The sequence below is a fragment of the Coenobita brevimanus genome, chromosome 54, assembly GCF_032717465.1.
Source record: "Coenobita brevimanus isolate Jiangsu-jjx chromosome 54, ASM3271746v2, whole genome shotgun sequence".
NCBI classification, from domain to species: Eukaryota; Metazoa; Arthropoda; class Malacostraca; order Decapoda; family Coenobitidae; genus Coenobita; species Coenobita brevimanus.
The window spans coordinates 22,952,517-22,974,132 of record NC_137007.1 but is presented as its reverse complement, the minus strand read 5'-3'; the positions used below and the strand labels follow the sequence as shown (position 1 = coordinate 22,974,132).

The 21,616-nt window shown below is 42.0% G+C and overlaps 1 protein-coding gene across 1 annotated transcript in view; it reads left to right on the top strand.

Annotated features, from left to right (window-relative positions):
- LOC145401055 (guanine nucleotide exchange factor DBS-like) overlaps positions 1-21,616 on the top strand; it is a 1,269,176-nt gene that overhangs the window by 352,687 nt on the left and 894,873 nt on the right. Inside the window, exons 9-10 of the mRNA XM_080273428.1 lie at positions 1,579-1,840; positions 5,658-5,771. Of these exons, the coding sequence (XP_080129554.1) occupies positions 1,579-1,840; positions 5,658-5,771 (376 nt within the window). The remainder of the gene's footprint in view (positions 1-1,578; positions 1,841-5,657; positions 5,772-21,616) is intronic.

Here is a 21,616-nt window from a genome sequence, read left to right as displayed (position 1 = left end):
CCTCACCTACCAGCATGTGATGTTTGCTGTCTCATTTTTTTGTAGTGATATTGTTTATGAGGATGATAATATTTCCTATGATGTTTCTGTGTTAGTCTCTGTTGATTAAGGTCTATGAAAGTTTGAGTTTTGGCCTGGAACACATCTCTGGCATTTTTTCAGTGTCTTATGGGGAAAATTGCTTCGATATGTATATTTGGTAAAAGCCCAGGTTAGCAGGGGAAGTCCAGATGTTGTTTTTATCAGACTTCTGTTTTTTTTCAGAATGGCTTGGGGCCCAAATAGTCAATTGTAGTGAAGTTTTACTGTATATTATGTAACCAATTATAGTTTAAACTTTCCTGTTACATGAAGTAGAATTTAATATATATATATATATATATATATATATGTACTGAAAAACCTAGGAAGAAAATGCAAAACGATAAAGATTTTATCAGACAAAAAATTAACAGACATCAGACTATAGAATCGAGTTATTGAAAGTTAACTGGTCCAGTGACGATTATGGAAGTTAACTTCCGATAATAGTCCGATAGAAAAAATTAACTTTGACAATCATCTGTTATCGGATTATCGCTTTAGTGTCCAACTTTGGATGACAGTATGTGAAAGTTAAGAGTAGGACACAGTATCTTAAGTATCTGGGGGCTGTATTGTGTAAATGTTGCAGAATGGAGAGTGAGGTTTAGGAGAGATCACTTTGGGGGAGAGGAGTCACTGAGGAGCTTAGTTGTGTTTTGAAGAACAGAAAATTTAACATGAAAGTTAAGAGAGCCCTGTGTGAATGTCTTACTGCTGACACTCATGTGAGAGTGAAACTTGGGCAGTGAGAGAGCTGTCTAGTATGGAAGCTATTTAAATGACACTTCTTAGAATAGCTGCAAGCATGGAGAGGATAAAGGATGTAAGAAACAGTGAAATTTATGGTCATTATAAAAAAAAAAAAAAAAACTGTTGGCATGAGAAGTGAAGTTGTTGGAATTATTAACTGGATAAAGAAGAATACACTGAGATGATATGGACATGCAGTGCACATAGATTGGGTGCCAAAGATAGTTTAAGAAATGATACAGAGGACGGTGTTGAAAGAGGTGGACCTTATGTGGTTTGCAGAACAATACAGTTGAAAAAAGGAGTAGGAAGAGGGAGAGAAGTGTTTTGAGAGAGTGAGAAAGATATTTGTGAGGATAAGCTAGCAGCCATGGAGGTACTTCTGTCATGAGCATCCCCTATCTGGGGGTCCCCAGGAGGGAAGAAGGCATCAGAGATAATGATAATTTTCAGATATTTAATAGTGAGTGAACTTACATACTGAAAGACAAATTTCTCAGCTTTCTGTCATGGTCAGACCTACTTTTCTCTTGTTTATTTCACTCCCATCCCCTCTTACATCACAGTTTTCCTCAGTCTTCATTGCATCAGCAAAATGCTCCTCACTTTCTTTTAGAGTGTCCCTCCTATGTGCACTGAACTTTATCCTAAACTTTCTCTTGTCATTAATTTCCGTATCCTCATGTCCAGCTCCCAGTCTTGTTGAGACTTCAGTCCTAACCTTGGGCTCTTCCAACAGCGAAGTGAATACAGTGCACTCAAGGATGATCTGCTCTCAGCTTCACGCCATGGAGAGACATTGCTTAACTGCATCAAGCGGCCAGGAGAACCTCGATCTGCGCGCCTCTGCCCAGACAAATTGATTAATGTGACAGCGGTGGAACGGCTTTTAGTGCAGCTAGAGGAAACTGAAAGAACCTTTGACGAATTTTGGACCCGGCATGAGGGCAGACTTACCCAGTGTCTGCAGTTACGCCGTTTTGAGACTGACTTCAGGGAGCTGCAGGTAAGGTATAGGAGTTGCGGCAGTTGAGTAAAATATATATTTGTATGGGTGAGTTCAGAATGTAGCTGTAGCAATTTTAAGTTGTTAATGATAAACTTCCTGTTGAATATTTAAACTGCTGTACATGAGAAGTAGCAGATGCAGAGAAGCACAGTATAACCTTGAAATTAACATGGCTAAAGCACGCAAAATCATGTGATTATCTAAAACTGCACATACTCCTCACAAACCTAAATTTACTCAGCAGTTTACAAGTACCAGTGATAGACACCATTGGTAGTCCTTATATAATACAGTGTATGAAATAACAGTTTAAAAACTCTTTCCTTTCCCCAAACAGCATAAACAGATATTAGCATATACATAGTTATATAGATTGTTGGTGGAGAAGAGAGAAATTGAGGAGATGGAAGGAGCACTTTGAGGATTTGTTGAATGTAGAGAGTGAGAGCAGAGCGAGTATAAGTGGTTGGGGAATGGCTGGGAGAAGAAGAGATGAGAGGAAGGAGGAAGAGATCAGTAGGGCAGAAGTAGTGGAAGCAACGAAGAAGATCGAGATGGGAAAGGCCCCAGAAAATTGATGGAGTGTGTGGTGAAATGCTGAGGTATGGGGGTGAGATTGTAGTGGAGTGGATATGGAAGTTATGTAGATTGGGTTGGGAAGAGGGAAGGGTTCTGCAGGACTGGAAATCAGGTATAATTGTTCCTTTATACAAATGAAAAGGGGAGAGAGATGTATGTGGTAACCACAGGGGTATTTGCTGTCTTAAGTGTGACTGGAAAAATATGTGATAGAATACTCATTGGTAGGGTTAGGCATATAACAGAGGAGCTAGTTGGAGAAGAACAAGGGGGATTTAGGAAGGGAAAAGGGGGTGTAGGTCAGATATTTGTTCTAAGATGTTTAGTGGAGAAGTATCTAGAGAAGGGATAGAAAGTGTATGCTGCCTTCATGTACTTGGAGAAAGCTTATGACAGAATACAGTAGGTAGACAAGGTATGTGGAAGGTATTAAGAATATATGGAGTGGAGGGGAAATTGTTGAGTGCTGTGAAGAGTACGTACGAAGGAGCTAGGGCTACGGTACGAGTGGATGGTGAGCTGAGTGAGTTCTTTGATCTCAGTGTGGAACTGTTTAATATATACATGGATGGGGTTGTAAAGGAGGTGCAATGTAGGGCAGTGGATGTGGAGGTGGCTCTAATGAATGAGGGTGAGATTTGGAAGATTCCAGTTTTCTGTTTGCTGATGATACAGTATTGTTGAGTGAAGATGAATGGGAGTTGCAAGGTTTGGTGAATGAATTTGGGACAGTGTGTAGGAAGAGGAATCTGAAAGTTAATGTAAACAAGAGTAAAGCTATGGTGTTTGAGAGGAATGAAGTCAGAATGCACAGTGAGGTTGGATGGTGAGGATATGGAGAATGTGAGTGCATTCAAGTACTTGGGTAGTGTGATGAGTAAGGATGGAACTTTGGGGAATGAAGTGCTTGAAAGGGTACAGCAGGGAAGGAAGGTTGCTGATTCACTGACAGCAGTGATGAGAAATAGGGAGGTGAGTATGGAAGTTAAGAAGTCACTGCATGATAGTATTGTGATCCCTACCCTGACGTATGGAAGCGAGGCGTGGACCTTGCAAGAGGGGAACAAGTCAAGTGTGAGAGCAGTGGAAATGAGTTACTTGAGAGGAGCATGTGGAGTGACGTGGAGGGACAGGTTGACAAATGAAGAAGAGGAAGAACGTTGTGGGGTGGATGTGGATGTGGTTGAGAAGATTAGGAGAAATACACTGAGGTGGTTTGGACATGTGGAGAGAATGGAGAATGAAAGACTGACTAAGAGGGTGTATGTAGGTGAGGTGTAGGGAGGGAGGGAGGGGGAGAGGAAGACCGAGGATGAGGTGGAGGGATGGAGTTGAGAGGTATATGGGGGAGGGGGGAGTGAGTTGGGGGGAGGGTAGTCAAATGGTGGGTGACAGAGCGACTTGGAGGCATTTTGTTTGCAGCCACCCTTTGCGGGATTAGGGCATCAGGGTATAGATAGATAGATAGATAGATAATAGAAAATGAGTAGTATGGAAAAACATAAAATAACTGTGTACTGTGCAGTAATGACCAGTGTACTGCTGTTGATTCATTTCCTTACTCTTGTCAGCTCTTCCCTACCTGTCAGTGCTTTTGATGGTTGGATGACATCATACTGTAAAGCACCCTCATCTATGTGGGGGCATGAACCCACTTCAACTCTGCATGTTTAAAAGATGTGTAGCCATCACATAATTACTCGTCCCTGCCCTGGAGGGGCTCGGAGACGGGTATTGTCTTCACTTGGTTTGTTTGTTTGCTGGGCCAAGGCCCAGGCTGCAGGCCTCTCCCTCCCCAAATTTTTTTTTTTTTTTTTCACCATAACTCCTTTCAAATTCGTCATAGTGACTTGAAACCAAAACCTGAAGGTGAGTCTTTCAAACCTGCATCATATAACATGCCTCATTACATCAGGGGAGTCACCCCCCCCCCCAGTTAGTGGTAGAGGGGTCAGTGTCATGTAAGTCAGGCCTAAAATTTCAAATTGTCATAAAATCATCAATTTTCACCCAATTTACTCCAATTTGATATGTGACATCTTTGATTAGATATCCTGTTGTGTTTATTCGTCAGCACTAAAATGACTGCTAGGGACGGGTTTGTTGTGCCTTGGCACTGCTTCTTGTTATGATGTTTTTCTTTTCAGATCCACACACCCTGACCTATTGCAATGTGTGTGGTAGTGAATTTAATCTCTTCCGGTCATGATGGTTATCAAATTATTTAGTCATGATGGTTATCAAATTATATATATATTAACAACTTCTGCCATTGCTACGTTTCCTAACATGCATTCCCTCTCTGCACACCACCAAAATCAGGCATGTTTCAGATTCTGCTTTTACTATTCCCATTCATCAGCCTTTCAAAATATTTTTTCCATCTGTTTTTTAGTTCACTTTCACTAGTTAGTAAAATTTCACTTTCAACTCTTACATGTTCACACTTCCTTCCACTTTGACTTCTACATTTTCACACATGTTTCCAGAACAGTTTCCTGTAGTAACACAACACTTATTGATTACCTAGAGCAGAAATTCATACAACTTACTTCATGGTACGTACAAGAGTATGAACATACAAAGGCATGTAGCGAGTTGCGTAGTGGGAAACACTGTGATGAACAGTCTGACAGTAAGCAAACTATGAATGTCAGCTGATTAATTTAATGAAATGTGAAAGTATTAGTGCCTTGCCATTAAGTTTTATTTTTCTCATACTTCCAAGAGAGTCATAGTAGTAGTAGTGGTAGTAGTAGTAGTAGTGGTAGTAGTAGTAGTAGTTGTAGTAGTACTGTATTTGCAACCCCAGACTCATATGGACTTGAACCCAGTGGACTGCAGGCTGAAGTTGCCTATTTCCTGTAGTTCACCATCCTCCTTTCAGGGAATAAGGAGGGAAATTAGAGATGTTTGTATAACTGGGCAGTGGAGCCAGTTAGTTACAGAGGTGCCACGACATGAAGGCATCCCTCTCCAGCACTGGACATCCACCATGTACGCTCACCAGGGGGTTGGCTAGGTATTTCAGCATTTCAGATGGTTCATTGAAGGGCCAAAACTTTTTTTTTTTTTTTTTTTTTTTTTTTTTTTTTTTTTTTTTGCTTGAATGCTCTGTTAGATAGTGAATGCTGGTATTTAATTATTTGATTCATTTAAGCAGATTCTCAGATATCGGTTGCTCAGAGGATGGGGATTCCGGTACTACCGTAATCACATTTTCTTTTTTTTCCAGACCTGCCTGGAGGTATCTCTGAAGCAGCTGGCAGAGATGAGTGAAGTAGGAGACTCGGTGACTCATGTGGATCAGCTGCTGGAGGAAGCACAAGACTTCCATATGATGACTGCAGTGAGTTCATCTTTATTTTCATTCACATTTTTCATAGTCTAGTAATTGGTCAAGCATTCCCAGCTGATAGGGTGGGATTACTTGTATGATGTTGATGGCAAGATTATTATTTCAGTTTTTCAAAATAATTGCAGATCATTTGTGCTGGAATTTCATTATGTTGTTTCAGATTTCTTTTTCATAAGCATTTTCAGTTTTTTTGCTCCTCTCCCTCCCCCATCCCCTTTTGAAGGCATCCGAGGAAGAGCTAGCAGCAACTTATGGCAGTACTGTATTAGAAATATTAGCATGGACGAATTATCTTGGACTCAGAGAGCTGTGGATTGGGTGCATTACTACTTGTTGCTATTTGTATTACCTCACAAAGCATGATGACTTTCTACTGAAGTTGTTTTTGACTTGCCCCATCTTGAAAAGACACTTTCATGTTATGTAGCCTGTGCATGCTCAGTTACCTACTAGATTATTTCTTGGTACTTTTTTCACTTCTCAGCTTTGTGTCATGTTTTCCTTTTTTTGAGTTGTGTGTTCTGGCTGCAATATGGGACTGTGCAGCTATTTGTGCAAGTGTTTTGGTCATTCTGAATTAGTGTTAGCTCTTACTTTTTCTTTCTTTCATTATTTATTTTAACCAGTGCGGGACGCCCACCATCCACTCACTCAATGCAGTCCTGTTCTCATGTGTCTGCTCTTTCCTGTTTTCATTCTTTCCCTCCTTTCTCTTCTGGCTTTATTACCATCATCCTTTCCTCTTCCTTCTGCCTACAGATGACTTTACACTCCCTCTTCTGTCTTTCATTCCTTCATTCTTTCCTCCTCCTTCTGCCTATGGGTGACTCGACATTGAGTGACAAGTCAAATGGTTTCCTGTACCCCAGAAATCCATTTACTGTGCTGGGTGGTAACCATATAACCTGGTGATTTAGTGGGTAATTAGGGTGCTTCAGTCAGATTAAGCTTGTGTAGATTTATATCCAAGGGGTGGTTGGGATTTATTGCTCACATAATGCCACTCAGGGATGAATGAGGCTGGTTACTCTCATCGTAAATGTCAGGACCAACTTGCCTAGCCCCGGGCTCCTATACTTCTCCTGGGGCAACATAGAATTGGATGATGGATGGATGGGTGGATGGCAGTGTGTGTGACAAACGGTGAAGGAAAGGTGGTGGTGGACAGTGAGAATATTAAAAACACCTGGAGAGACCATTATAGTGGGTTGCTGATTGAGGAGTTTGACAGAAGCAGAGAAAGTTTGGATTCAGCTAATCCAGTGTCTGGCCCTCAGGCTTTGATTGATGTTGCTACCATGTGCAAGGCAATAGGCAGGATGCAGTTGGGAAAGGCAGTAGGTATGTCTAAGTTAACTGCTGAAATGCTGTAAGTTGGAGGAGACATAGGAGTGGGTTTAGTGACTGATTTGATAAATATGATTATACAGTATATGAGTGTGCTGTTCCTGGTGACTGGTTGAAGAGTGTGATTGTAAATGTGTATAAGGGGTAGTGTGGTGCCCTGGAAAGAGGAAATTATTAGAGTTGTAAAACTTTTGCACCAGATAATGAAGGTAATGGACAGAGTCCTAGAAATTACGATAAGGGAATTGATGAGATGCACTTTGGGTTTATGCTGGGCAAAGGGACTGCTGATGTCATATTCATTGCCCAGCAGCTTCAGGAAAATTATGAAGGAGAAAAAAGGGAGTTGTTTTTTGCTTTTGTTGATTTGGGGAAGGCCATTGACAGAGTCCCTAGAGAGGTGATGAAATGGGCAAAGAAAGCTAGGGATCGAGGAGTGGCTGGTTTGAATGGTTATAGTTATGTATGTTGGTGCTCGCACCCAGCTGAGAGTGAATGAAGATTTGAGTGATGAGTTTTCCATGAAAGCTGGTGTGCATCAGAGGTCAGTCTTGGGCCCCTTATTGTTTTATCATGATGCAAGAAACCCTGTCATGTGACTTCAGAAGTGGACTCCCATGGGAGATGTTGTATGCCATTGACTTAGTGTTGAATGCAGAGAATAAAAGGGAGGCAGAGGAAAGATTTAGGAAGTTGAGATAATGTATGGGGCACAAGGGCTTTAAAGCAAAACAGAGGGAGAGTGACCATGTGTGGTTGGCCATAAGGACATGGGAAGTAATTCCAACTTTTGTAGTGTTTGTGAGAAGTGGGTGCATGAGAGATGTAGTAGTATTAGAAGTACATTACGAGATAATGCTGATTTCATGTGTGTGGTGTGTTGGGGAAAGCATGTGGAGGTTGTCAGGCATGAAAGGATTGATCTTGCTGGTAAGTCTTTCAAGTGTGTGAAAGAGTTTCGTTACTTGAAACATGTTATGTGCTGAAGGTGGGGTTGGAGCTAGCTGTGTGGCTAGAATGAGTGGTTGGAAGAAGTTCAGGGAGTTGTTGCTACTCCTGACATTGAGAGGGCTCTCTCTCCATGGTAAGGGATCTTTGTATGTGGCATGTGTTAGGAGGGTAATGCTGTTTGGTAGCGAGACCTGGGTAGTAAAGAAGGAGGATATTTGCAAGATCAAATAGATAGAAATGACATTGATGAGGTGGATGTGCAGAGCATCCTTGAATGCAAGCTGGGATGAGGTCATTAAGTGTAACCCCAGGGATAAGGGACTGAATATGGAGGCTGCCAGAGAACAAGTAGCATGGAGGCCACCATTAGGTGACCAAGGCCGTTGCATACAAGCACGTTGGAACCTTTATAAACGAAAGAGAACAAAACGAGTGACTTGTTAATTTAAACAAATATACAGTGGGCTCGCACAGTGCGCGTCACCGCAGTGCGCGATTCGCCTTGTGCACGAGTGACCAAAAATCATAACCAAAAACTCTTTAATGTGCGAGTTTACCGCACAAAACGCGAGGCAGAGGCAAGGAGTGGCTCAAAAATGCCATTTTCTATTAGTGCGCGACCACTCCTCACAGAGCGTGTCACGTGTTGTCATGTTGATGCGCAGAAATTCCCGGGCATTCAACTGCGCAGCATGGGGTACAAGTAGCAGGCGCGCCATAACAGTCCTGGCTCGTGCACTGTGCGGATCCGCTCTTTACAGCTAACCTGTCTTGTACAACGTGTGGTGTTTTTTGTGTGCCTGTACTTTGCTGCACCATGGCTCCAACCCCAAGAGTAAAAAACTTCTGATGCACGCCACCAAGTTAAAGATAATTAAGATGAAGGAGGAGGGTCAAGGAAACATGGCTATCGGGAGAACCCTGGGACTGGCTGAATCTGCAGTGAGAACTGTGTGGAAGAACCATGAAGCCATAAAGGCTGTAGTGAAGACGTACGGTGCCTCTGACCTAGACGTCTGTTTGCGGGTGGCAAATCGTGCTTTGATATTAATGGAGCGCTATCTTGCCACCTTCATAATGCGGAAAGAAAAGGAAGGTGTTCCACTCAGTGGAAGATTTATTCGGAACCAAGCCCAGCTCTTTTACAAGGCTGCATCTTGAAGGTTAAAAGTGGAAAAACCATTCAGGGATTCGGTTGGATGGCTGGACCATTTTCTCAAGCGCAAGGAACTCCGTTACGTGAAATTGTCTGGTGAACATGCCTCTGCAGATGAGCTGGCCGCGAGAGAGTATCCTGCAATATTTAAAACGATCATTGAAGAGGGACAATACACCAAGGACCAGATCTACAACATCGATGAAACGTCCTTATATTATAAGGCCATGCCAAAATCAACTTACATTGCTAAAAGACAGAAACAAGCCCCTGGTCGCAAGCTCCAGAAGTGTAAGATGACGGTAATGTTTGCTGTAAACCTGTCTGGGAGCCACAAGATGAGCCCAGTTGTTGTACACACAGCTTCACATCCAAGGTGCTACAAAAACCTCACGAACATGGATGCAAGTGGCGTGTATTGGTACAAGTCCGTAAATGGTTGGATGACCGGGAACATTATGGCAGACTGGTTAACGAGGCGGTGTGTCCCTGATGCGCGAGCCAAGTGTCGGGAACTGGGCATTCCATTTGAGATGCTCCTTGTCCTTGATAACACACCAAGTCACCCTCCATACCTGGAAGATCTTCACAAGGATTGTCGTGCTGTGTTTCTGCCACCCCGCATAATGTCACTAATGCAGCCACTCGATCAAGAACTAATCGCCACAGTGAAGCATTTCTACCATAAGGAAGTGTTCGACTACCTACGCAGGAAGACCGACACACAAGAGGAGCTTCATGCCCTACAAGAAGATCACGACGAAGACCTTGATGAGGCATCTGCTCCCGTTCCATCTCCACCAGCACCTGTATCCCGACCTACCACAGATGCCATGACTGTTGAGGCATTTTGGCGTAACTTTACGGTGAAGTATGCAGTTGAAATTCTCCTTCAAGCCTGGCACCAGATTACACCTGCAACGGTGAACCATGCGTGGCGAATGCTTGTGCCTCACCTGTGCATCACCCAGGAGACGGCCATTCAACCACTGGCCGATGCTGAGGCAGCAACATTGACAGCAGCACAAGCTGTACCAGGTTTCAAGGACGTTACATTGGCGGACATACAAGAAGTGCACACTGCTACTGAGGAACAGCCTCCCGAGGAAGTGTTGCAACGGATAGACAAGGCTGACGCCAAGGCCGACGCCAGACAGAGTCAAGTTGATCAGCCTAGCGTGATGGAAGGCAGGACTGAGCTGTGTATGTCAAACATTAGCAAGATCCTTGCTGCCGTGGATAAGCTCAAGGAAGAGGTGAAGGCACAGGAAGTGAGCAACCTAAGAATGAAGGAACTTCTGGTTGGTATCGACAAACTCCTCCGTTTCTGAACAGACAGGCACAGGGAAGAAATAAACAGGAGAAGACAGACGCTCATAACAAGCTACACACAGCGGGCTCAAGTTGGTGAAATAGCGGAACCATCGACATCGTCTGCTCCTGATCCTGTTGAGGATGAAGAGGTTGCAATGTCAGAAGTGTCAGCATTGGACTTTGAAGGGTTTATGGCCGAAGTGAGTGACTTTGATGCTCCTGGGGAAGGTGATCAAGAGGAGTCTGCGGAGGGAAGTGTTGGTGCGGTGGGGAGTGCGGCGCTGTAAATGTTGCTACGCCTCAGAACCCCTGTTATTTAAGGTCATCAGGCCTGTTGTCTACTGTTGTTAAGGTGACTACCCATATTTTTGTTATTGTAGCTATAGCTTTAGTACAGTGTCTGAAACATATGACCTTTATTATGTCTCTAAGGGCCAAAAAATGTCCAGGTATGAGGGGATACCGCCCATATGTAATTATTCCCATAAGATTATGTATTCCTAGTACGCGAATTCCCAGTGCGCGAGCTCGTGCACCGCCCAGTCTCTTGCACACTATGCGAGCCCATTGTATATATACAGTATATATATATATATATACAGTGCTTGACAAAAGTATTGAGCACCCTGCATCCCTCCTATGAAACAAACCTTTCAGCTATGGAAAAACATGTAAATAATGCATTATATTTACCTTCAGTGCTTGGTAGGATATCCTTTGCGCTTCTTCACGGACCTGAGATGTCGTGGAAGTGAAAGGGTGAGGTTCCTCAGGTGCTGGGGTGATATTCTTGCCGAGGACTCACGAATGGCTGCTTCCAGCTTAGGCAGAGAGCTTACGTCCTTCCCTTGGAGATTCTTCTTTACGAGGTACCAGAGGTTTTCTGTCGGGTTGAGGTCTGGGCTATTGCTTGGCCAGTCTTTCATGAAGGAGACCTCGCAGTCACGAAGCCAATTGGTGACCGATTTGGCTTTATGAGCAGGTGCACCGTCCTGCCAAAACACTCATGCACCTGTGAGCTCGAAGGACTCAGGTAAATGTTCACAAAGAAGTTCCAGGTAAACGTCCTGATTCACTCTGCAGTTCTTGGGAAGCACAACAAGCTTCCCCAAACCTTTCCCAGGGAAACAACCCCATACCATAAGTGAATCAGGGTGTTTAACTGTGCTCTCCACGTAACGGGGGTCAAGTGGGTCACTACCTCTGCGCCAGTACAAGCGCGCTCCTCGATTACAGGTATTAAACGTTGCCTCATCAGACCACAACACTGACAACCATTGGTCCTCACCCCAGTTAAGGGACTTGTTAGCAAAGGCAAGCCTACGAAGTCGCTGGTTATGTGTAAGAAGAGGCTTTCTCACAGGCCTGTGGCTTGTGTAACCAAGTTCATAGACTCTTTGAGAAACCATGTGCACTGAAACCTCACCAAACACTTCCGGGTTGCTGTCCTTAATTTTCCTTGCACTCACACGAGGATTAGACACTGCACGTTTTAACACATTAACAGACCTTGGGGAAGTTTTCCTGGGCCTACCAGACCACGGTTTCTTTGTAGGAACGTCACCACTATTTTCCACTCGAAAACGGGCACACCACCTCCGCATTGTCGACCGAGCCACACCTACCAAATCACTAATTTCCTTTGTGGAGTGGCCTTCTTCCTTTAGAGTAATGATCTGTGATATGATTTCACTCAACAGTTCACGGGTAGGGGCCATAATAAAGTAGCGAAAGCCAAAACACTGCGGGACACTAGGTAAAAAATGGCGCAAAAATAGAGGGAGGAGCAGTGGGGTTCCTGTCTCTCACGCAGCCCGGAGACAACTGAGGCGGCAGCCAACCAGCGCGCAGTAAGGCCTTAGGCTGCCGTGACGTCATGTTAGGAGCCCAAACTTCTGGCTCAATTTTTAGTTAAAAAAAAGGGTGATTCTTTTTTTCCCAAAAGTATTGCACGCCCGGACATAAGCGCTCAATAGATAGATAGATAGATAGATTGATATGTACAGTATATATATAGTAGTGGTAGGTGGGGGGACTCACCATCCACTCACTCGATGTAGTGCTGCTCTCGAGTGTCTGCCCTTTCCTCTCCATCCTTCTTTCCTTCCATTCTCTTCTGTCTTTCTTTCCTTCATTTTTTCCTTGTCCTTCTCCCTACGGGTGACTTTACACTCCCTCTTCTGTCTTTCTTTCCTTCATGCTTTCCACTTCCTTCAGCCTGTGGGTGACTCTACACTGAGTGACAAGCCAAATGGTTTCCTGTGCACCAGGAAACCATTAACTACGCTGGGTGGTAACCATATAACCAAATCTTGGCGCCTGGTGGTTTAGTGGGTAATTATTGCGCTCCAATCGAATTGAGCCGGTTAAGGTTTATATCCAAAGGGCGGTTGGGGTTGATTGCTCATGTAATGCCACTCAGGGATGAGTGAGGCTGGTCACTCACATCTTAAATGTTGGGACCAACTGCCTAGCCCTGGGCTCCTATGCTCCTCATGGGGCAATGTAGCATTGGATGATGGATGGATGGATATATATATAGATAGATAGATAGATGATAGATAGAAAGATAGATAGATCTTTATATATATATATATATATATATATATATATATATATATATATATATATATTATATTATATTTATAGTATGAGCCTCTGTGGTAGAGTGTGCGTTTCGCACGCTTGTGAACGAGGGTTCGCCTCCCGCCAGAGTTTTAAAAACTTTGGGAATCGTTCACCGAGCCACTTGCTACTTTGGCGGACATAAGGGGTGCTGTGGTTAAACCAGTGTCGCATACTAGTATGCTTGCACCCAATCGGCTTAAGGCGGGCTGATTACACTTGGTTCACAGACTACACACACATCCAAAGCCACTACAACACTGCAATTACACTTACAAGCACTTCTCACCCTACATACAGTCTCTGCCAGACAGCCTAAGCCACTGGGTAGAGATACATTGGCTTGTATCGTCCCTGCTTCGTTAGGGATAGGCCGGTCCTGCAGTGGACTTCAATGGCTGATGATAATGATAATGATATTATATTATATTATATATATATATATATATGTATCTGTATATATATATACATATTTATATATATATACTGTATATATATATATATATATATATATATATATATATATATGTATCTGTATATATATATACATATTTATATATATATACTGTATATATATATATATATATATATATATTGTAAAAGTCCTTTAATCCGGCCACCAATAATTCAAAAATCCCAATACTCTGAATTTGTCTGGCCGAAATTTTTTTAATGTTTCTGTTTTTTTTTTAATTTTCTGGGATTTTTCCAATTTTCCTTGGCTTTATATAAGGATTTATCTGGCTTGGACTTGCCCATGGACTTGGATGTATCTGCCTGCAACTATTTATCTATACTTGTATGCATTTCTGGTGAGTAAAACAATAACCCATATCATTTTAAGTGTTTATTTAATGATCATGTACATATTTCTAATGTTTTCAAAAGAGTCCTTCCAGTAGTCTGAAAATACCAATAGTCCGAAAGACCCTCGGTCCCCTGCGATTCGGATTATGGGACTTTCACTGTATATATATATATATATATATATATATATATATATATATATATATACTGTATACAGGAAATCCTTGCATTTGGATGCATTTTACTTTGACACCTCATTTTTCGCGCAAGAAAAAAGTTTCTGAGTTGTCTCACAATTCGCGACTTTCCCCACAATTCGATGCTCCCAGCCGGCAGCCAACAATGCATACCAATGCTCATTTGTTGGCGGTCATCTTGCAACCACCCTGTCCACCATACCCGACATGGCAACCACCTTCGATGCATACACCAGGACTATACCTGAGGCTACCAACATCCTATCAACCTTGAGTGATCTGAAGTCTCAAGTGATGGCCGTCTACAACAGAAACATAAAGGAGCAGAGACAAGCCCAGATCACATGATATTTTCGTGAGAGACAGATTGTGGCAGCAATTCTGCAAGATTTGGATGTACCAGTAGGAGTGGATGAAGAAGGAGAGGTGTACAGAGAGGAAGTGGAGGTGCTGGAGCCTGAGTTCAACTTCGAGGGCTTCTGCATAGGTGATGTGGCTTCCCCAGAGATGCCCATGTCACCTAGTAACTAGCCCATCTACCCTCAACACAGCTTCACCTGCCACTCAAGCCAGCCTTCACTTTATTTCTGGTAAGGATTTTTGGTGTAATAGCTCTTTATAACAGCTTTAATGTCTTTTCAAGTACATGTTTATTGTGTTCTGCTGTTTTAGTACTAATAAACACTCTCCATTAAATTTTGGGTTGAGCCTGTTTGGTGTTATAGTACTTTCTGATAGGGTAGGTACATGTCCCCCTGGAACGCTCCTCTATTTTTCTCATTGATTCTTAACTTCACAATTCGACGTTTCACATTTCGCACGGTTTTGGCGTAACATCCGCAGCGTGAAAAACGAGGATTTACTATCTAATCAGTCTATCTTTATAAATATATAAATATATCTATCTGTCCATCTATCTATCTATCTATCTATCCATCTATCTATCTGTCTATCTATCTATCTATCTATCTATCTATCTATGTACAGTATATATATTGGATTGGGCATACTTGGGCTGTCTGGATGTTGCTTTTCCTCACCCTGCCCTCAGGTGGGAAAGGAGGTCTGGATGATGATGATGATGATGATGATGATATATAGTATATACAGTACAGTATATTCTATATATATATATATATATATATATATTGACATATGACCTCCCCCCACAAGGTATTAAAAAACACAGAAATTATAGTATATCACAATGTTTGTTCATGGAATCCATTCATTAACCTGTACAATCCTGCTGTCGGCATGGTGCCGACAGTATAAAACATCTCGATTAATCCCAGCGATGTGATGGTGCCGGAAAAAAAAAAAACATACTTTAAAATATTACAAATACATATTAACACTCACCAAAAGACTGTATGTTCTCTTCATAAACTTCATACAATGATGACGATTGCTGTATGACGATGATGATTGCTGTATAGATGACGATGATTGGTGTATGATGACGACGATGATTGTAGTGAAGTTCCTACAGTGCCAGTATGGTGAGGCAGCGAGATGTGTGACGGCACTGTAGGTAAGCTGTGAAACTAGTCTGACCCTTTTCTCTGCCAGTGATAACACCTTACACTCTGTCTTTGGCTTACTGTAGAAAGAATGCTCTTATCCTTTACTTGTTTCTTGAGCCATTTTTCACTCACACAACGAAAGGACAGTAGAGTTGTAAACACGAGAAGGGTGATGACGACTGGTGTTTACAGTAAGACTGGCGGAGTGGCGGGAATGCCTGTGGATGTGGCAACAGTTATGCTAACTGCTAACTGTAGCAACAAAAGAAGTGCAATTTGCATGCCAATTTCAAATTGATTTACAGTGTATAGTACAGTATTAAAATGAGTTTGATCCACGGAAACTTAAAGTCGTGGATGCAAATTCCGCGGATAACTAGGGTCTACTGTATATATATATATATATATATATATATATACACAGTACTATCCCAACTCTAACATATGGAAGTGAAGCTTGGATGTTGTTGGAAGGACACAAAGCAAGAGTGAGAGCAGTGGAAATGTGTTATTTAAGAGGAGCCTTTGGAGTCACATGGAGAGACAGGCTGACAAATGAGGATATAAAGGAGCGTTGTGGTGTGGATGTGGATGTGATAGGAAGTGTTAGGAGGAATACACTGAGGTGGTTTGGCCATATGGAGGGGGGGAGAGGGAGATGGAGGGGGAGGCTGAGGTTGAGATGGAGGGATGAGGTGGAGAGGTATATGAGAGAGGGGGGTGTGAGTTGGGAGCAGGGCAGTGAAATGGCGAGGGACAGAACGGCATGGAGGCGATTTGTTTGTGGCCACCCCGAATGGGATTGAGGCATCTGGCAATACATAGATAGATAGATAGACAGTCCCAATTAACTGGTAGGCTTGGAGAATTTACCTTCCCGGTTACAGATTTTTCCCGTATTTCTGATATTCAAATCAAATCTATACAAAGGCTATAATTATCACAGCAGTAAATACAATTAAGGTACACATCACTCACATCAGGAGTCACACAAAGAGATTCCACCTAAAATATTGTCTCATAAACACATACTATAGTAATAACACACGTGCATGCAATGTCTAGCAGTACTACAAAATACACAAGTCCAAGTACTAAATTAATCATTATATGTACTTTGCTCATAAAAATATAAAAATTAAATAAAGAAATAAAGTCTTGAACATTTATTGGTGAACTGATGATATGTTAAGACTGCACTGTAGAATTATCACGACACCTGTACCCCCACGTGAGCTGTTTTCATTCTCAGCCTCAGCTGTATTTCTGCCCCACCTCAATTCTGCTGCTTGTCCATAACTGCTACTGACATCATATTTCCATCGTTTTCTTGTCATCATTTCTTTTAAGAGAAAAGTAGCGGTGTTAAATATACAAGGGTAACGAAGTTATCAATAATGCCGGTGTTGCCCTACCTAATACATCTTAATATCTCACATTACTACTTTTAAAGGATATGAAACAATATGGTTTCTTGTAAATATGGTTTTCTTGGAAACTTAAACTAGGAGACATGACCTGGAAATATACCGCATGGTGTTTAGGAGTACATTTGCTGACTTCTTTTACAAGCATTAATATGCTATGTACATGGGATGTGCTATGTACAGATTTTTGATGCATGTGTAATAACAGCAGTAATTACAATAATTACCAAAGGATATTGCTCATCACACGAATCAATGCCTCTTTATGCATATGCAGCACGTTCTGTGTTCATAAGCAATGATTCTGAGAAACACAGCAGCAAGAACAATACGTGTTCTACCTATAACTGCACCATTTCATTTTCATATGCAACACCTGTGTTAATAAGCAATGATTCTGAGAAACGTAGCAGGAAGAACAATACATGTTCTACCTACAAGTGCACCATTTCATTTTCTGTAATAAAAAAGTGTAACAATTTGTTTTATGGCCTACTTATCTAAATATATTACAAAAATAAACATGCAAGAAGAATACAAATAATTGTCATATACGGGGCATTATTCACATGTCATACAAAGTCATTAATGTCTAAGCTGCTGAAGTCCTCCAAAGTGCCTGATTCTGCATAACCCTTGCGGTTTCACAGACAGCTGGTTCTGGACTACCTGTTTCCATAGCCCCGATCACGTGATCATCGTTTACACATTCCAGTAATGACCATTGATATGAAACGTATGTTAAGTAAGGGGAAAATAGTAGATTGACAACCTAAGTTTATTTCCTCCTTTTTTACTTCACACTTGTACTCTAAGAATGGGGAAAACAACATTACGGAAATATTTCCATATGTCACATCATGTCTGTAGGGTGACATAGACATCTGTTTAGCAGACGAATTTCCACAGGGTGGCACCACTGCCTCACCTGACCATCATCACTCCGCCCTCACCCGCCACTCAGCTGCTATGCAGAAAATGCAGTAAATTATGCACATATGAAATTTAAGCATATTATTTTTTCTTCCAAAAAAGTAAACCTTCATTCCTATTAACATTTTTTTTTTTTTTCTCTACCAGTGCATATGCGTTCGAAGATGAATTTATGTGATGCAAGTTAGAGTGGGTCCGTTAGGATGAAAAAAGCACCGGCAGTACCACAAATGCCATATTTGGTGTTCAGTACATGCTGTAGAAAACAGTAATACAGTAAACTAACCTTGAATGTGTTTGGAGTCACAGATGCTGCTATTGGGGTGTAGCAGATGTTGCTATTGGGTAGTAGCAGAACTTGCTACTGTGGGTTCACCATACATGCTAGATGATGACGTCATTTCAGAAGCTCGTTTGTCTTTCATCTTGGCAAACATCTTACGTATATCTGCTTGCTTTATTGCCTTCCGCCTCTCTGTCAAGGTGTTATTGTTCAAGATGTGTAAATGCATCACATCCTGTGCAGAGATGTATGACTGCTGCACTGCAGATTTGATTGCCTTCTCAAATGCTGCAATACCATTATGCTAAGACACCCACTCCTCCACTGTCTCTTCGTCACTTTCTTCTTCCCATGACGCCATGTAGGATTTCCCACGGTTCAGTACTGCATCAGTGATAGCACCTGTGTCTATCGTGTGTGTTACGGGTTTATCCTCATCAATTTCTAACCACTCTTGCAGTTTTTCTTCTTCCACATTAATTTTGCTGCAAGACTTGGCATGATCAGTCATTTCTTTGCAAGTGCCTGTGTTAGTCTTGGTCGTAGATTTGAATCCATCAAAATTATTTTCTCCATCTGAATCTGTTGTTTGAAACATAGCGAGGAGCCAGAGCTTACGCCAACATTTACGCAGAGTTGAGTCTTTAACCTGACTCCATACAACTGAGATGGTATAGATGGTATCTTTCAGACTGAACTGCTTTTGAAAGTCAGTAACAGAGCAGTCACTGTTCACCATCTTGCACATAAAGTCATGCCTGTAAATCATTTTCACTTTCTGAATAATGCCTTGATCCACAGGTTGTACAGGCTGGTTACATTGGGAGGGAGATAGACTGCAAAAATGTTGCCACTTCTTAGCTGATCAGCTAGTGGACGAGCAGGACTGTCCTCTGGCATCCCTAGCTATGTAAAGTGTTTTTTTCCACCAGGGACAAAAACATGATGAAACACTCTATCTGTCTGTCTATTGCCAGGCACCACAATCCCGTAAGGGTTGGCCATTTGACTTTGAGTTATTTGTTTTACGGGGAGGGGCACTAACCCTCCATCAACCCACTTGCTGACATGTAGGGAGCGTGTATGATCTGGTTATATGGCTATCACCTAGCATTGTAGATGGTTTCTTGGCTTACAGGAAACCATTTGGCTTGTCACTCAATGTCAAGCCACCTGAAAAGGAAAGAAAAGCAATAAATAGTGACAGGAAAGAAGGGAGAAATAGGAAGAGAGGAGGGCAGGCACAGAAAAAGAATGATAAAGGCTAAGGAAGAAATAGGCAGCACTACATCAAGTGAGTGGATGATGGTCACCACCACCTACTACCAATGATGAAACCACCAACAAAAAAGTTCTGCATCCATTCATGCATTGCTCTGAGCCTTGTATTCAACGTGTAGATTTGTGATGCCTTTAGAGCAGCGAGGGTTACCATATTTACACACAGTGAATAACCTCACCTTGTGAGTGCCTGCTGCATTAGCGCATAGCAGCATGATTACACAGTCCTTGTTTTTCTTAAACCCTTGCTCATTTTTTTCTTTTGAACACGCTAAAGTTGTTTGGGTTAAGCATCTCCACAGCAAGCCTGACTCATCCGCATTATAAGTTTGGTTTGCAGTTAATTTGTGTTCAGCCACAAGCCTGTTGAATTCTTCACAGAATTCTTCTGCTGATTTACTGTTTGCTGATTTGCTCTCTCCCGAGATGTCTAGTTTACGAATTCCATGCCTGTCTTTGAAATGGTTTAATCATCCAATACTGAAATCACACTTGACGTCTATATTCATTTTACTATGAAACTTTCTCTCGCTTTTTCTTGTATAAGAGGACCAGAAATAGGTGCTCCCTTAGATCTTTCTAAGCAAAACCACTCGTATACTACTAGGTCTAGATCCTTCATTTTTGGCCGATGAAGAGTATGCCTTTTTTCAGTGGACTTACTCGTCTCGCTTTTCATGTAAACTTGCTGGAGCTTGGATGCCTGGGCCTTGATGTCATAAATTGTTGAATTTCCTACGTATTCAGTCATCAGTGTTTTATAATGTTCTCCTTTTTCAAGTCTATTGCATATGTCCAGCTTCTGTTTCAAGGTAAGCACAACACCCTTACATTTAGTTTGCCCTTTAGGCATTTTGGAGTGTAGAAATTACTGTCTTTCAGAGCAACACAACAGCAAGAGAGCTGGTGGTAAAAACCGGATTGGTGATTTGTGGAGGGTGTGGAGGATGACTAACTTCAAGTAGAGGAAGGAGGGGGAGAGGAGGGCTTGTTAAGAGGATTTATTAGGGATTTACATTAGCCGGAAATGCCTTCACCTCGCTTTGTCCGACTTCACCCAGCCTCGTGTGACACATTAAAAAGGCGTTTTGGCGGTCCATTCAAATTGGCGCACAATTATGACCTACTGACATTTTTACCAGCCCTTGAATTTTCCCGTTTTTCTGAGTATTCCGTTTGTCAGGATACCAGATAGCTGCGATTGTACTGTATATATATATATATATATATAGTAGAACCTCTTTGGTCCGGACCCCATTAATCCGGATTTCTGTTACCGTATTTCGCGGCATATAAGACGCACTTTTTTGTCTCAAAGTTACCTTAAAATATCCCCATGCGTCCTGCACGTTAGACTAAGGCAGGTTAGTTAGGCTTCACTGAGAAGAAACTCTTATAAAGATGATCATCTCAATGCTTAGCAACCACAGGTGTTTTCTACAGTATGCAGACTTGATTTTATTTTTAAAAATAATATACACTAGTGTGTATATGCAGCAGATTTAAGAAACACGCGAGATAACTTTCGCGGGTTTGTTTACAGCTCAACTGGTTAACATCGTGAAGATATTTAGCGGTTTAGCAATTTAACAGTTTAGCATCCGCACTATTCCAGCAAGCTAACGTACATGATCACTGGTGAACCGTCTGCTAACCTTCTGAAAGGCAATCATGACCACTTTGCTTGCCATCCATTCACTAACTAGCAAAGCAATCATACTGGAGAGATGCTGGCTAGTGAAACTGCCAAGTCATCAAAACAGACTTTCGTCACGTATGGAAATTCAGTAACCCTAATTAGGTCAGTTACTTTTGTGACATTTTGTGAGTGTATATATGCAGCAGATATTAAAACACGGAAGTTCAAAAACACAAAGCATCCACGGTTTGTTTTCAGCTCAACTGGCCAATACCGTCAAGGGGTTTAGCGGTTTAGCAACTTAGCAGTTTAGTGTCTAGCGTACACCATACTCTAGCAAGCTAACGTGC